General features: G+C 37.3%; 1 protein-coding gene across 12 annotated transcripts in view; it reads left to right on the forward strand.

Annotated features, from left to right (window-relative positions):
• Nucleotides 1-18,260, forward strand: part of PPP2R2C (protein phosphatase 2 regulatory subunit Bgamma) — a 191,262-nt gene that overhangs the window by 102,124 nt on the left and 70,878 nt on the right. For 3 of the 12 annotated variants that reach the window (XM_088163112.1, XM_088163111.1, XM_088163113.1), the window contains one exon: nt 3,211-3,366. The exons of the other annotated variants lie outside the window; for them this stretch is intronic. In XM_088163112.1, coding sequence (XP_088019238.1) covers nt 3,354-3,366 — 13 coding nt within the window. In that variant the 5' untranslated portion in view covers nt 3,211-3,353. The remainder of the gene's footprint in view (nt 1-3,210; nt 3,367-18,260) is intronic. 12 annotated transcript variants of the gene reach the window in all.

Below are 18,260 nucleotides of genomic sequence, written 5' to 3' on the forward strand. Positions count from 1 at the left end.
GAATAATAACTAAGTGATGAAATTGAATCTTGGAGAGGGTTTAATGATGCTGGTAGAGACCATGTGCTTGTAGACATCTGCAATATCTCAGTTTCAGTGTTTGAATTCCTCACTGTCACTGGACACTCAGGTAAACCTCATTGTGCAGCCACTAACATAGTCAAGTAGAATGGTAAAGCCATAATGATGTTCAGGAAACAGGTTTCTTCTAAGCATGTGGTACATGACTTTACAAGAGATCAAGATGAAGATTTGCATCAGCTCAAGAAACAATGAAAAATCCAACTCCCAAGACAGTACCAAAAATCCCCAAAGCAAAACCAAAACAAACTGCAAACAAGCAGAGCTTAAACCAGTTGTATCACAGCAAACTAAAAGGAAGAGTAAAACTCTTCTTTGCTTATAATCCAGAGCAAGTATTAATTCATTGCACTGGGATTCCTCTATCCTAATAAGTAGAACATGGATTATTCCCCATTCACTGTGTAGCTAAACAGGCTAAAGTCTTTTTAGGTCCATTATTAAATTTTTTTGGTCAAATTCGTGCTTTAAAAATATTAATGGGACAATCTCCTAATTTTTTTGAGTTAAATGAAAACTCTAGAAAAGTCTGGGTGGGTGGATCAGCAACTATGTTTTGAGTTTCTGGATTTGGATGGTCAAATTTAACACATATGGTGTTTCACATTTGTTTGTTGCCACTGGATGTATGAATACATAAAACCCTCACATCCAGGAGATGGTTTTAAGAACACCCTCTTTTGACAAATGTGATTTTAGTGACAGGGTTCACTGATATTTTATCTTCTGATATTTTCAGTAGAGATTTTTATTGTTACATGAGCTTTTTATCATTTATAAGTGTTTTTTAACTTACGTTAAAGAACTATATGCTAAGTTGCAAGATATATACAAATGCCCAGTAGTCATTATGGCATTATAGCATTGGAGTATGGCAGATGCTTTTGCATTCTAACAACCATGGAACATTTATATTGATTTTTTGTCTATAAATGAATTTATAGATACAGGATGGAGAGCAGAATATGAGAGTTTCTTGGACATAGTCTTTTAGTGGCATGCATTAAAAATGCATGGAGGGCAATTATGGAAAGTAAGGCTAGTTTGTAACTGTGCTGGATATTAAAACACCTTAGAAAACATCCTGAAGGTGATTATGAAATCAAAATGTTCATAAGTCAGTATTTAAGTGACAATTATTGTCCCTGGTCTGGATTTTCACTTGGTGTCAGGGATATAGTGACTTTTTTAAGGGATGATGGTTTGAAATGTAAATGTGAAAAACCTCAACAAATGGCTTCCAGAGAAATAATAGAAATATGACTTGTCAGAGTTTTTGTATAATTGTTTACTGTAAATAAATTCTTAGATTAGTTCTTCCAGTAGTGGCATGGATGATGTAGAAATAACTTAATTGGGTTTTGATTCAAGAAAAATTGATTGTATAATCTAAAGAGTGTTGAGCATCTAAAATTCTTAAGTCAGAAAGCAGACAAGAATATTCAAGCTCTTAAAGCAATTTCTGCAGTGCCCCTTGCATTTCATTACTTTTTCAAGAGTAATTTATGCAAGATATTAATTTTGGTGTTTTCCCTAAAGTATGCGTATATTCCTATATGACTTCACTTAGAAATTGCCCTTGGCTAATAATTCCTCATGTCTACTTGCCACCCAGCTTGCCAGGCAAGTCCTGAAGAGTGGGATTTCATTTAGTAGAGCTCTGCTTTTTTAAGGGAAGTGCAATGTGGGAGATGGGAAGTGTCCTGAAATTTGGTTATATAAAGAATACTCTGTGCTCTGATCGGTTGTTCAAAGCCATGGCTTGCTCCGTGGTGCTTTGCTAACAATTCACACGTTGCAGGCACAGGCTGATAGTTCTGCACTGCTTAAACTGAACCTGCAAGGGGTGATGGACACCAGACCCTTGCTGGTGTAAGTATTGCACCTCCACTCATTTTGGAAATTATGTATTAGAAATGTGATGTCTACATACCCAGAGAGCTTGCCTCATTTCCACCAAAGGAATACTGTGGGCTTTATTCAGGTTCAGTGGTTATTAAAAGTACTGCTTTTAAAAGTGCAAATATAAGTAGAAAGAAAACTCTCTCATGAGAGTATGGTGCATGCAAATACACACCTGAGTAACTAACTTGAGTGGATTGCTGCTCTCTGGACTGGATTCACATAATGACAAATGCCTTAATAAAAATTACTGCTTTGATACAGCACTTCATCTTTCTGAGTTTCAAAGCTCTGCAAATTTGAATATAAGTATGTGTAAATAACCAAAGAAATCAACCTGGAATGCATAATAAATATTCTTTTTTTCCTACATGTATTTCCTTTCTGATGTAACTCCTAGAAAAGAAAGGCTTTTGGGAAATGAAAGATGTGAATTAAAATGGAGAAGATATTTCTTCATGGGTCCATAAGGTTTTTCTCTTTGATGCTATACAGACCTGGAATGAGGCTGCTACTTCAGACTACTTCGGTTTGAATACCAATATTAATATAAAATCCAGTTGTTTAATTTCCTCTCCTTATATTCAGATGATGGAAATGCAGTTTATTTCAATGAAGTAGAGCATTTTATTTATATGCTTGTGTGATTTTCCTTACCACTTTTTTCTTTCTCATTAGGAAGATCCTGCCTTTAAAAGGGAAAGAGCACCTCTTCTCTAGATCCTGTAGAGTGATTTTGTGGGCTCCATTTTAAATTTTATTGACTGAAGAAGCTAATGCTTCTTGAAACTGCTTCAACAGGCATTCTCTTGAACTGTTGATGGAGGGTAAATTGATTAATCTGAGTTGAATCCTTTCAACAGCTATACAATGGGTTTCACGTTAAGGAATTTTCAAGGTACTTAATTATTTCAGTGACTTAGAGCTGGTAATTCTAAAGTTACTTTCTACTTCTTTTGGGATTATGAGAGAGGAAGCTCTTGAGTCTCAGCTAATTGCACTGATGTAGGTGAATACAGGAGCTAGAAAGATCTGGGCCACAGTTTGTAGCTCACTTTTGTAAGTCTGGGAATGTCCCCTGAGGAAGTATTTTCTATTATTGAAAGTGATTGGGAGAACAAGGTGCTTGCTTGCTTACAGGGTCAGCAGTTTTGTTCCTGCTTGAAAAATTATCTTTAGATGAGGAAAGTTTTCACCATTTTTGTCTTGAATTTCTTTGTTTTTTAGGGAAAGCTATAAGGAAGCTTGTGCGCAAGGCGACTCTGGTGGCATCTAGAATCCTCAGATTTCCTTGACTGAATCCATCTGGGTTTAGCCCTAAATATAGTAGACAAGCTGCACTGCTTGCACTGATAAATTATATCTTCCAAATGATAGACCAAGGTACAGTCATGTATACTAACCGTTTTTGATGTCATTTGACTCTTGATTCTGTTGCTTTTTGGGTAGTTGTGACACTACAATATGTGCCCACTCTTCTGGACTATCTTTTCACCAGTGCTCTTAAAAAAAATTAATCAAAAGAGACTTCTGGCCTGGCTCTGGCATTTGATGTTGACAGCTCCTTATGAGTCTGCAGCTTGGTGGGAAACAGCCTCTCCTGAGATTCACAAACTTGCCTTCAGTGGCAAAACAATGGGATTGTTGGCAACACAACATTATTTGGTTTTACTACCCATGGAAAAGTGCAAACCTAAATCAAAACTTCCTTTTTGACACATAATATCATTTTAGTTTTTATGCTCAACAATCATAAAATGAAAACAGACTATGTTCTAACAAAGCATAGATTTTGAGTATCAGATAACATCTATATTATCCAAAGGAAAAAAATAGATCAGTAAGTACTGTTCTAAATGATAGTTAATAATTAGATTTCTATATCTGCTCTGGTGTCTCAGCTAGCTGTTGGAATGAGCAAGAAATCTCAGTGCCAACTGGCTGTTTTTTGAGGTCAGAATATCTCTTTGTTTTTTTGTTTTAGGTGGGAAAATATTCTATCTCCTGCATGTGTCTTTCCTGCACTACAGGGACATAACTTTCATAATATAGCATGTTACCAATTTAAAGGTGTTTTTGGAGTGGTACTGTTAGTTCACATTTTAAGACTTTGTATACAGTATACCCCTCTGTTTGAATTATCCGTAACAAATGTCTTATCTGAGCATGACATTGATTGAATATTAATCCAGTTGCACAGACTATTACAATTTTGATTTTTATATAGTTTAGATATTGAATTGGGAGAATTCAAAGCTGTCTTTTCTTTTGCCCAAAGACAGGGGGGAATTTTTCTGTGTGTATCTTCCTGGTTCTTTTGTGCTCCTTGTTGGGCTGCAGCTGTTTGCTGCCTCCACCTTCAAATGCTGAGCTTTATCCTTTTTTTGGTATTGTGCCCAGAGAACAAATCCAGTGGCTTCTTCCTAGTGCACTAAGTACTTGAGAGAGAATCTGGGTTCTCCAGTGAACACTGGAACAGATTGGCTGGTGCATTTGGCCCCTGTGAATGTTCCTGTCTTGCTGAGGAGGTCCTGGACCAACCACAGGCTGAACCATCAGCTGACCACAGTAAGAGGTCAGGCTCAATTTGAGAGTTACACACATCTTGGAATTTGCTGTATAAAGTCTATGTTGTCTGGCAAAGGAATATTAGATTTAAAGAATGGATGCCTCTGGTGTTCAGCCTTGCAAAATTGGTCTATAGATGATTTTCTTTTGACTGCAGTTGTTTTGAAAGACATGTACTTGCTGGGAGGCTAATGAAAGTTCTCAGTAGTTTTCCTGTTTAATTTGTACCATACAGGAAATAATTGGAGAATATGCCTATCTTTTCATGTGACTGACACCAACAGGTCACACTTTGGCACACAGATAATTGACAAATTTTCTCTGTATCATTAGTGGACAGGAAGATGACTCGATCTTTTTTTTTTGCTGGATTGTGATGCAGTCTGTGATGACATGCAGAAGGCTGTAGTGGTCTGTGTCAAATACTTCCTTATCATCCACTGCCAGGTTTTTGTGATAAGTCTTTATATGTATTTTATATCTATCTATTCAACATCTGGGCAGGTCAAAACATTTGAATCATAGAATCACAGAATGGTTTAGGTTGGAAGGGACCCTAAAGATCATCTAGTTCCAACCGTCTTGTCGTGGGCAGGGACACCTTCCATTAAAATATGAGTAAGGTAAATTAATTTTCTTAGTTCTAGGAAATTCTGGTGCTCTTTTACATTGGGTTTAAGTTATAAAATATCATGGTTTTATCTTTATTTGAAATCCTTAGGAAATTTCTGACTGTCAATAAAATAATTTCAGAACAGAAAAGGCCTTGGGAAAGGTTCCTTCTTAAGACAAAAAGTGGGCACTACATTGGAAATATCTGGGAGCTGGCAAGAAAATGAAAGCTAACAATATACTTGGCATGAGGCTCTGGAGTTGAATGCCTGGTCTGGATGTGCTGGATGTGGACAGGCTATCCTCCAGCCCCTGATAAATGAGAGGAGAGGATGGCTTAGGTTCTCCTTAACCCCACATTGCACCAAGACTGCAGCATGAAGAATTTCTGTAAGCATAGATAGTACTATAACGGTAATGAAATGCTGAAGATGGCTGTAAAATCCAGCCAATAAGTGAAAGTTTTAATAGCCACTAATTGCAGAATTTAGAAATACCTGACACCAGGGACATTGCTACTGTTAAATGAAAAACAGGTTTAATGAAGTTAAACAGTGAATAGTTGGAAATTTGCTCATGTTTTTTGTCATCTGCTTTTGCATTTGGCTGTATAATCACAGATTGATTTTACATTAGCTTAGTAGTCACTAAATGAATTAATTATAGAAAGGTATGTTGAAAAGTATCAAAGGCAAGTTTGTTCTGTGTTTGTTTTTCAGAGCTTGATCCATAATGTTTCCCATTATTTATATATGAAAGGTCTTCACATATAACTAAGTTTATAAAATGGAACTTAAGATGCTCCAGCTGGATCCTAGTTGAAGTTAAAATGTGATGATATACACATCATGTTATTAGCTGCGGTTCTTCAGTGTTGATAGATACCACGTGAAGCAAGTAGGAAAGGATGCAGATTTCAGGTGTTCATTGGAATAAATTTATGAATTGGTTTGGGAGAGGACTGGCTGTACTGGTGTCATAAGCACACACTGAGACAGACCTGAGAATGTAAAGGAGAGAAATTTTTTGTTGCTGTTATTCTGCCTTGCTCTATACAAGCAGTGACTGTCATACAGTGTTTCTGGGGTGTTTGCTTTTGCAGTGGTTCGTTTTGTCTCCCTGCATGCCCATCAGAAGCAGAAGAACCATGGGTAGCAGCTCAGGGGCTGGTTCTTTAGCAGCAGCTCAGTGAGGAGTGTTCTGTATGCTCAGCATGGTAACAGCTCTGAGCACATGCTCCCTGTGCTGCTGTTCAGTGCCTCTCCAGCTGCTCCTGACAGGGTGATGGGCTGGCACATCAGCATCCTGTGCTGGCACATCAGCATCCTGTGCTGGCACATCATCAGGAGACAGTGTGCTTGGTGACCACCTTCCCTTGCAGGGCTGTGGTTATAAATACACTTCTGGACATCACTGCTTAGCCCCCTCTTCTTGCTCTTTCAAAAAGACATTTTCACTTTCCTGTGTTACAGAGAAGGTGCTCGCTCAGTGTTATACTGTAGGAGTGTGCTGGCCTTTGCACCACTAATTAGTGGTTTGTCATCAGTCTCGTCTGTTTCTGTTCACAGCCAGGATTATTAGAAAGGGGATTGAGACAGTTTCTCGTGTTTGGACTTGGATGTTTATTATATCTTGTCAAAAATTACAGAAAGTAAAACAGTACCTCTAGCTCCTTGCTAGAAGTAGGAAAAATGGCTCTAAGCTGAGCCTGTTTCTAGGCCTTTTAAAGCTAAGCAGACCAATAAAAGTTTAACACCTATATTATTTTTACTTTTGACCCAATAATAGATTCCCATGACCCTTAGAGTGCCATTTGACCAACCAAAGGTTACTACCTAAGTTCCGTGAAGAAGAGAAGAAGATGAAGAAGAAGAAAGACACCACCCAAAATTCTCCATCTTGTCCCATAGCTACCACTATACATAAAAACCTCAAATTGAAAATCCATCACCAGTGAAAATACACACATCTAACCCAGTACAGATTTATGATTTCTAACTTATTATTCATATTTACAAGTCTTCTCCAACGTTTCAGGTCCAGTGCAGTGTTTTTTTCAGAGGGTCTGTTCCTGGAAGCACAGAAAGCTCAAAAACTCCAGATTTCTGAGATCCAACATTATACTGTACATTTAAAGATTCCAAAAACCCAGTGTGCTGTCACATGTCTTTGATCTGCAGTGCTGTGGTTTTTGCCATTGAAATGTACAGATTTGATAACCAATGAATTTACCTTTCTAGCAATTTACATGCTTTGCACTGCTCCTTTTTTTCAAAAGTTGGACATTCTCTAGCTCAAACTAAAATATGAGAAACTGAGAAGCTGCTGCTATTTTGCATAGCAGTTATTTTAAAGCCCTTTTATAACTACACTTTGCAACTCTTTTTTTGTCGGATATTTGCCAGTATAATTTACCTTGCTTTAATGATCATAGTTAATATATTGGCACTCGATTGCAATAGGACGTTTTTCTTCTGAATATTACAGAGATTCAGACTAAAGCATATGATCAATAAATACGTAATAAAGTAAACATAGTGAAATGAACAAACAACAGAAGTGAGAACAGAAAAAACCAAACCAGAAGCCTTCTCTCAATCTAAAATTGGAAAAATCCTCAGGTCAGCTTCTCTCCATTTCCTAAATAAAATCAATGCACACACATGAAGTAGTGTATCCTTTCTATAAAAGATCTGATTCTGGAAATGGATGTTCAGAGGTCACTGAACCGTACTTTATAATGCTATTAGAGTATTCTGCTGAAAGGAAAAATATCCAAACCCTAAAAGGATTATTGAAGGAGATCTGCATTCTTTCTGTTAAATTTAATTAGAGACTTAGAATATGTTTATTCAAGTTTTACCCATTGACCTTTATGACTGATAAATTTGCAAACAAACATTACCTGTACAAGGAAGCTACTTTGGTTTCTGTTAAGATTGCTGAACAGAAAGGCAGCTATGTTTAAATCATTAGGATGTCTATGCATATATTCTTCAGTGTTGTTTGCCAGCATTTTCACTGATGCTACAACATCAGTAAAAGGCTGTGTAAGCTCAAAATATCTAGTTACAGTCTATGTTTACTGTGTGTTACAAACAATTTTCATGCTGCTTCTGCTGTGGTAAAATTGGGATGTTGTCATCCTACTCAGTAAATACTGGGTGCCCTAAGGGCACTGTATTACAAATTGGTGTTCATTTACATTGTTCTATACATCAATTAATTCTAATTTAAGCCTAAAACCTATTAACAAAAACTTGCTTTTTAATTAAGAAGTAACAGAAGGCCCAGTTTAAATAGTGGGTCATTGCTAAGTCTGAGAACGATAGGATAGTCTATGGTATTTGTGGGGGGGGGGGGTTACTTTTTAAATTCCTTTTTGTTTCCAAGGGCCCTTACTCTTCTCTTAGAGTTATCAGAGTCCCATGGCAATAGTAGCTCCTGTGGAGCACCAGCTGGGGCTCCTCTCAGCCTCCCCTGCTGGCTTATTTCTGATACCTTCTTGGCACCAGAACTGACTGAAACCACACTGTTCTTGGGACACTCTCCTTGAGTCAAGCTGTTCTAACACCTGGTGTCAGAATGTGGAAGAAAAGCAAAAGAAAACAAAAATTGTGGGTGTGGAGAAACAAGAAGGATATCATTACACTGATCATTGTGTCAGCCTGCTGCTTTGTTTCTGCTGCACTTGCAGCAGAACAGCAGCTCAATGTGCTTATTGATGTCTCTAAGTACTACAAATCCTTATCTTCCCTGACTGTTGTTTAATTCTTAATCATTTGTAATAAAATATTCAGCAATCTGGTCCATGGAATAATACTTAGCTGATCTGTTTTCTCTACAGCAAAAAACGAGCCCAATCCAAAACCTCATCATATGCAGATATTCCAGTTACATAGCTCACTGAACTCTTCACCAGATTTTACCATTTGTTTCCTACTGATAATGACCAGTAATATATTGGATTTTAATCCAGTTTGTGGAAAACTATTTGATGAACAAATGTGTTATCTAGGAAAATGAGCATCATTTTTCAAAACTTTTATCAGCGCATTTATCAAAACCTAATAGGTATGGACCTCCTAATAAAATAGCTATAAGGCAGGGAAAGAAAAGATTGCAGTGGAGGTGTAGTTTGATTAAAATGTTTTGGGAAAGAATCCTTAATTATTTTAAAGAAAGCCACAGTGGGGTCTCTTCTCCTGCGCTGATAAGAAACTGGGAAGTTTTCATATGGCATTCAAATGTGTGATGTGAAATGAATTAGTTATTAGCTATATCTCCTTGGGGCATATGCACTATAAATAGCTTTTCCAAGTCTGTGGCTTTATTCTGCTCTGCACTGTATTCTGAAATTGAAGACCAGAGAGACCAGAGTAAAATGCCTCCATTCAGCTGCAATCTGAAGCAGTGCACATAATGGAGCTTTGGATTTTGCAGATCAAGATTTATTTATTTTTGTGGTACACAAGAAATAGAGGACTCCTTTCATTCACGACCCCTAATATTTCTGAGTCCCAGGAAAAACAAAACACCTGTTGTTTCCATTACATCTGATTGTTGCCAACAACAGCAAGGGGAAATCTAGGTTTAATTATTGGGTAAGATCTATAATAGTATTGTTTGGGGTGCAAAATGGCTTTTTACTTAGGTCTGTGAAAAACCCTTCCTGGGAAGCCAGATATCAACTGTATTGGCTTTAAGTTTTGCCATAGTAGCAAGTACTGGGGCCATAAATTAGTTCACAGCTTTGGACTTTGAAAAGCAGTCTGATTATAAACCCAGAAGCCTGTGCTGTTTTTTGTGCTACATGAATTCTGACATGTTATTCATCTAGAGTTTTGTTTTGTCAGAATTACGGTCACTGTCCTTGCTTAAAACTTACCCTATTTTTCCATTAACAAACCAAATGGTCTGCCCAGGACAGTTACCAGAATCTGAGGGTGTTAAAACTGCTGTGAACTTAGTTCTCTACCATTTCATTCAAAATTCATAGAAATCCAGGATTATACCCTATGTGCTACTCTTTCACTGTTCCAGATGGGAAAGGGATTGCTGTAAGGAAACTCCATGTTGATGTTTATAAAAGCTATAGGTACTTTTTCAGCGCTGGAAATAACAGTTTGAACAAAAATGCTTTTCACCATTTTTGACCATTTCCTTGATTTTTTTAGGTCTTCCAGGACTATTCATAATTGTATTAGTGTTGGCTACAGCAGTGAAGGGTTCTGTGGCAATCTCTGCCACAGCAGCCAGGCTGCTCACACTGCCCTTTGAGTTGTGAACATCTGGAGAAGAGTCTCAGTGTGTACAGCAGCAGCAGCAGCCTTGCCTTCTCATTTAGGTGTAGCAGAGGCTTTCACACGAGGTTCTGTGAGAGGGGTTTGTGAGTCACTTGTGCAAGGAGGATAAGAGACTGCAAGGAGACACCCCCAGAGGATTCACCTGCTGACCTGTGGCTTCCAGTATTGCTAAGTCCTCAGTAATGTATAATTTTTCAGTCCTCTTAGGTGTGTACAGAGTTAGTGGGTCAGTGCTAGCTGTCTAAACCTCAAAAATTGGGAATGCCTGTACCACATGGCACATAGAGGTTTCTAAAAACGTGATGCAGTTTCTTATTTCAAACACAGGGTCACAGTGTGCTTCAGTGTGCAAGTTGTAAGTACCTTGGTTTAAAGTCACTTAGTTCTGACTTAATTCTGGCTGTTGTGGACTCAAACTCTGAGTGAATCTGTGGGGCATCCTAAGCTGATCGATGTGTTCAGATTCTTAGTGAATTCCTGAACCTGTGCTGAGCCCTCTGTGGAGGTGCCTTGTGAGTGTCCACCTTGTTTGGTAATGCTGTCGAAGAGGGGAAGGAAACGGCAAGAGTCAAGCAGATACTCTGCCTGTGATGAGGCATCTTGGAAACTGAGAGCTTTTAGTTTCAGGCTTAAACCAGGGGAGTTTAAAGGCATTGGTTCTAATTTAACTTTCCACCAGGTGAGAGGAAAAGCTCACTGGAGGCTTTCAAGAATCCCTGCTGTCAACTGAGAGCCCAGCCTGGTAGTGATGGACAATTTGCCAACAGGATCTGTGCTACCACCACAGCAGCTCTAAGTCTATCCTCTATCAAATTTCACACCAATTGCAGTCATTTGTCATGCTCTGTGTCCCTGGCCTCACTGGACTGTGGCACTTTGTGGCATTACAATATTTTTCCATCTTGGTAACTTGAAGTTCAGATTACTACCATGCAGGCAGGGCCCAAGAATTGAGTCAGGGAGAGAAAAACAAAGGTGAAGGATGGCCTTTGAGTACGTAGCTGCAGTGTAGGGAGGTAAGCAAGTGTGCTTAGCTACTACTCTTGTTACATTATTGAGCAACATCCTTGTTTATTTAGTTATCCAATAAAATGGTATAAGGCAAAATACGATATTGCTTTACAGTAGCTGCAAATTTTCTACTGAAGTGAAAAGCAGTAAGTACAGGTTTAAAATATATTAAATATTTTCATGTATTGTGGTATATTCTTGAGTGATCTCACATGCTGCCTTGGAGGGATATATCATAAATACAATTATTATCCTTTATGCCAAAATGACTTTGACATTGGTTGATATTCTCATGAATAGCACAGCTTCAAGTGAAGGAAAAGGACAGACCTGGTACCTTCTGTTTAAGTTGTCAAGGTTGGCTGAATTCTCAGTTAATTTAAAACCCTGCTTTATGACCTCTATTACACAGGTTTCAGCTCCCTCCTTAAAATCTCTCTTCTGGAGTGACGAATGTAACCATAAATGTTACATTTTATTGAGGTATTTTCTGCTTCATTCTATGTGGTTTTGGTTTTGTTCTTTTTAAATCATCAATCATGTTGCTTCATAGGCTTTTAGGAAGGTCTTTGTACTTCTTTTTGCTTGTAATGTAGGTCTTTAAAGCTGGATATAAAAACAGAAGATTCAATTTTAAAATACAAGGAGAGTCTTCATTTTCTGTGCCTGGCAAACTTTCTCTTTTATCCCTCTGCCAGCTTCTATCCAGTCCACTGGTTCTCCTCCTCTGTGTCATGCTTACTAACTTTTGCAGATTAATTTTTTATGAGAGGTACTATTAATATGACTTTGGAGAGTCACATAAATTATCTCTGCAGCTTTCACTTGCTCTTTGTTGTTGTGTAGAATTTACTAATATTTCTCCAATGCAGCCTCTATTTTCTAAATCAATTCTGAGTGTTTTTCTAATTTGTGCATTAAGTAATTTCAACTTGATTTTTTAATGAAGTAAAATATTTAGTATCTCATGCAAACTTTAATCCTGGGGGAAGGGAAGCAGAAAAAGTGTGTCAATTTTGCTTCATCATTTACACAGCTACCAAGTCTTCCTGAAGGAAACTCAGCTGAGCCCTGCCTGCCAGGAGCAGCCCTGTTAGCTCCTGTCATGGAGGTGCAGTTCTTTCTCTTTGTCCCTTCAAAATACAGGGCAGCAGAGAATGCTGCCCTTCACTAGAAAGGAAAATGAGGGTTTGCTGTTTTCCTTCCTTGGGTTATTCCTGCCAGGAGAACAGACAGAGCTTCCCTTTGCATTTGTAGAGATCTGTCCTTGAATGCTCAAGTCTGGGCAGGAATTTAGACAGGAGGAAAATTTTGATCTGGCAAACATGAAGATGAAGGCTAATGGGACGCCTGGAGGGTGGCTGTATGCAGCCAGCTCTGTCCTAAACTTGTAAAAGATTAGCTGCTATAGTCTGTGAGATTATTTTTTTTTTTTTAAATTTGGGACAAAAATGATGAGTGTTCTTTCCATTTTTAAGGGTTGGTAAAAATGACGTAGTTTTATATATTTGTGTTGGTCAAAGCTGTACCTACAAACCTAACATGAGAGTTAGCCATCTAATTGGTTCTGCAAAACAGAACACATTTTAATATCTAGAGGTCTTCTATAAAGTTGGCTCTACTAGATTATTTTCATATTTATTTTTCTTCTAGTAAAATATTAGTTGCCTTTTATTGTTGTGAATGACTCAATCCTACTTCATTGCAGTTTCATTTAAAGGATTAGATGTTATGTTTAGGAGTGGTGATTTAGGGCCAAATTCACCGTATGAGCTTTTATTTTCTAAGAACTTTAAAATTTCCTTGCTGTTCACTTTTGAGCTGCCAAACTGAACACAAACCAAACCTCTGTTACTTTTCTAATGTAGCTCAAAAGCACCATAGTTGATTTAAGGGGTTTCCAACATTTATGATTGGTAGGTAGTGCATGTATAGGTATGAAGGTTAATTAAATCAAGAGGTGAAGTTTGTAGAACAGGGAACGCTTCATTAGGCCCTGTGTGAAGTAACATGTACAATCTGTTCACAATACCCCAAGTGCCATTCACTGAGACAGTGTAATTACAGCTTACACACAGTTTCATTAGTTTGTGTTTCTTCTACTGTGGTTGACATGTATGTTGTCTTCACTGAAACCCTGGAAGAGAGGAGGGACTGCTCGCTGGTGGGCATCTGAGCATGCTGACATCCAGCAAATCATTTTTCCTTTGGGTTCTAAAATGTCTTATCCCAGATGTAATTAAGCTTGTAATTCATCAACTGGCACTGCTTTTATTTCTCAGATTCCAGACCTAGCTAAAGACTTGTGCAGTGGCTCTTCCTGTATGCTTTTTCTTACTTTGGTGTTGCTGTTGTTGAGTTTTTTTTGCTTTAAATGTGGGAAACAATAATTCTCTTTCCCTACAGCTAGTACTTTTTTTTTGCCTGGGTACTTTTTAAATTAGAGTTCATTCATTTTTATTTCAGAGCAGGATATTATGACAACCTAAAGATGCAGTCTTTAATACACATCTCTCTTTAATGTGCATGGTGTTTAGGCAAGTATAAAATCTAGGTGGCTGTGAAGATATGGGGGCTTCAGTGAAAGTTTAACCATATTGATTCCCAAGAGTTTCTTTTAATAATTTCTGCTACCAAGTGCTGTGAATGCACTAAAAAAGACTGAAGTGTTATCACAAGTCTAGGCAAATTATGCATTTAGTTGATTCCCAGAGAAGGAGACTCAAAGCTCCAGTTATGATCTCTGAAAGTCATAGACTGGATGCATACATAAAAATCTCGGATATACGTGAACACTTAATATTACTCTTGAGATAAATCCCACAGTCCTATTCAGTGAGAGGAGTTGGGGAAGCACTTGGAGGCACAGGTCTGTAGACATAAAAGCAATATTAATGAGGGTAATAAAGAGACTACCAAGGAGGGATGAATGATGAGCTTTATTGCAAATCTTATCTGCACAGAATTTCTTTATATTAAAAGAACCTGCATAAATGTTCTTCTGCAAATTTGCTGGACTAATGTGAGAAGAGAATACAGCAGGGATATAGCAGAGGTACTGTTAAACCCAATCGTCTGTTGTCCTCTTGCTGTCCTACTAATATGTTTAAATATCTTTAAAACATTTATGTTTAGAACTACTATATTAAGACAATACATGTTATATCCATGCCATGTGGTGTCCCAGCTCTGCCAAGCCATGGCAGCTGCCAGGGTGCTTGTGATCTGTCATCAGTTCTCTGACTGCAGTCTGAAAACATTGAAAAGCTTAGAGCCTGTTCCAGAACTATTTTACCCTTTGTTAACTATTATAATTTTTTGGTATCTAGTAAAGTAAATATTAAAATATTTCATAGAAACATAGATGAAATTTTTTCATGCCAGGAATTGGTGTTCTGAGATGACATCCTGAGTTAGTCTCAAAGCTAGTTATCTCAAGTTAGTATATGTGTTCTTTAGGTGTTTGATAGATTCTATGTATCCCCTGAATTAATGAGTTCTAATACTGTATCATACATTTAATGTAATGCCATTCCACAAGAAAAGTTAGCAATAAAACATGTATGAAATTGTACATGGATTTCATTAGATCTTAGCAGTGTATAAATTATGGCACAGACCTAGGCTGATGTATTTAGAAACCAGTGTCTGCAAAAACCACCCTAAATAATCTGACAGTGTTTCAGGAGTAGCATGTTTTGAGGCAGAACTTCCAATCTTTTTGCAGATAATGAAAAATTATAGGAAAGCAGATAAGGGAAAAAAGGAGCTAAAATGTTATCCATTTGCACCATGTAAGTCCAGAAATGGGTCTCAGTACTGCTGCAAAGCATGAACTGTGGCAGGACACTCTAAGGGGAACAAAATAGTGTGCCAACTCTGGCTTTAGGCATGGTGTTTTGTGAATTTATGCATTTGGAGACTGTTGACAACTTCAGCTTCAGGATGATGCATACGAGCTTTTAAAATATATGTACTTTTTAGTATTTTGCTTTCCAAAGGAAGAACTGCATTGATTTGAGTTTTTTTATTTCAATGAGCAGAACATACATCACGACTAAGAGCACTTAGTTGTGTGTTCTCAAAATAAAAGGCCTCATGTTATTTATTTACTTCAGTGCCACAGGAGTGTATCACCTTATAGGTGATTTTGTAACTTACACAATGCACAGCAAGGGGTAACAAAAAAAGCAGATAGATACAGGAAGCATCAGGGTCACAGTGGCAAGAGCTCATGAAAATTCTTTCATATACCAATAAAAGCTTTCACTTATGCCTCACATAGGTTTCCTCACTGCATGTTGCCTCTGTGTCTTGCTGGTTATTTGATTTTTGGTTTTGTTAATGTATTCTACTCATAGATTTTGGTCCTGATACTGTTTTCCTTGAAGTCCATGGAAGGAACTCCTAGTGATTTAAACAGTGTTGGATCAATCTCAGTAAGCAAAGACTGTAGGGCTGTGGTAATGAAGAAGCTTGCACTTTAGACTTCTTTTAAAAGAAGGAAATGTTTTGTGAGAATGAATAATGAAGTACCTGTAATTTCTGTTGTGCATGTAGTAGGTGTAATATTATATATGAAAATAATGCATTCTGCTTCATAACTACACAAATACAAAGTGAAAAGATTTGTTGTTCTTCTCCTATTACTATCCTTTTCTAAGTGGGTATCATTCATCCCAAAAAATGCTTACTTTTCCACAGTGTTGACATGATTCTTGGGAAGATATGGAATTGTTTTGGGGTTGTGGTTTTGTGGGGTTTTTTTGTGAGTTTTTTTGGTTAGGTTTGGTTTTTTAAATTTTTTCTTGCTATACCTTTCTCTTTTATGTGCCTGTCAGTTAGTGAAATTTTGTCATAAGTTATTTTCAGTTATTGTCATTATTATAATTTTTTTTGTGGATAAGTGCATGAGTGTATATATATATCACTTGAATCCTACTGTCCTCCTTGTTCCAGTGACACTTTGTAGCAGATTCCTAAATGCTTATGAAGAACACTGTTATTATTAGCCTTATGTACGTTTTTTAATCTAGTGAGGTTTTCCTCACCCTTGCATCATAAGAAAGTTTCCAGTCATTTCATTATGTTTCAAACTGTTGTTTTATCATATCTATAATGTCTCCAGTTTTATGCCTCTTGCTTGTGTCCCATCTATCTACTTTTATCCTTCTGTTTCTGCCATATTTTTCAGTAATGTTGTAATTTCTTCGGAGTTTACAATAATTTTTCTTCACTCTGAAGAGATCCCAGCATCTTGATGTGAACTTTTCTTAAAAGCTGTGTGCCAGGCTTGCCAGAACACATTCTCAAATGCATAGGGCAAGCAGGATCCACGTACATTACAAGCTGTGAAATGTGGAGACAGGAGCAGTCTTTGACATCAGTGTCTGAGTAGCAAATGGCAGAGTCTGCCTTGTAACATGGACTTGTGTTTTAATCTGTACGTGAAGCAAAGACACAGAAGTGGAAGTGGAGCTATTTGCCTTTCTGCAGAAATGCCATTATCTTCTGTTGAGTGTATTTGAGGGAGATCTTTCTTAACCATTTGGACATGTAAATACACAGACATACAACTCAGGACAGCTGCAGAAATATCTGACTCTCTTTAAAATATTTTTAAACCCTATTTGTTTCTGTCTGTTTTGCCCCATGCAGAGATCCCTCAAAAATATATCCCTGCTGATTTAGTTGATGATATATACCTAAGAAGCGCCAGACAATGCAAAACATTCAGTATATCAAATAGAAACAGATGTGTTATAGAATATAATGAAATTTATTCACCTGTTTATGTGAGTGCTGCACATGTTTGATTGGTATAACTATTTATTAAACAGCTTGCCCATGTGTTGCCAAATAGTGGATTAAATTCTAGCAAGTCTCTTTAAGTATCTCCATGCTCATGAATATGACATTTCATCTATTTACACCTTTCCAACTGAGTTAAAATGTCAAAAAGATGTATTTTTGCAATATAAGTACCTCAATTCTTTTTGACATTATTTTCTGTAGCTCGTTTCATATGCATATCTTTCTTTTATATTATCATCATGATGGTATTAATTTGGATGTGCAAATTAGCTCTTCATGATGTTGTCATGTCAGCATCTGGATTCAAGATGTGCTGTTTCATAAGCATTGCATCCTATGGCGTTTCATCAGAGTCCCCCTTTTCTAATCTAATTATTCATAAGGAACCTTGGGGATTGTGCTAATGGGCATCTGAAGCTATAAAGAGTAATGAAAGTGGTTGTGTTACTGCTATGCAATTAAGTGTATACAGAATACCATTCATATAATTAAATTCAGATTTTTTTACCACTCTTTTTCTCCTTTCTAGTACATCAATTATTTCTCTGAAGTTAAAATAATACCAGTGGAGTTTAAGAGCTTTTTATGAGACTTGTAGCATTTATAGTGACAGAAGTTGATTTTTGGCTTTTATAATTAAAACTTCAGCAAATAAGGAGATAGTTTTATGAATTTTTTATGGTTGTTTCGTGTTTTATATGAAAAGGTTTGTGATTGAGGCAGAATTTGAGCTGCTGGGAAAGCAAGGTGGGTGTGTGGGGGTGTGTGTGTGCTCTCTGTTTCCCGTTTAATGTTCTGTCCATTGGTTTGACTGGATACAATACACATTATGCTGCTGCTAATGTGCATCAGCAGTCATTGCAATTTGTAAGTTCAGCCTGACCTTTGGTCTGGGTTCCGTTTTCTGTCTCTGTTCATTTGGATTAAGTGTTTTGATGAATGAAGATAAAGTATTTAGATCAACTA

Source organism: Sturnus vulgaris, chromosome 4 (genome assembly GCF_052056855.1).
Source record: "Sturnus vulgaris isolate bStuVul1 chromosome 4, bStuVul1.hap1, whole genome shotgun sequence".
NCBI lineage: Eukaryota > Metazoa > Chordata > Aves > Passeriformes > Sturnidae > Sturnus > Sturnus vulgaris.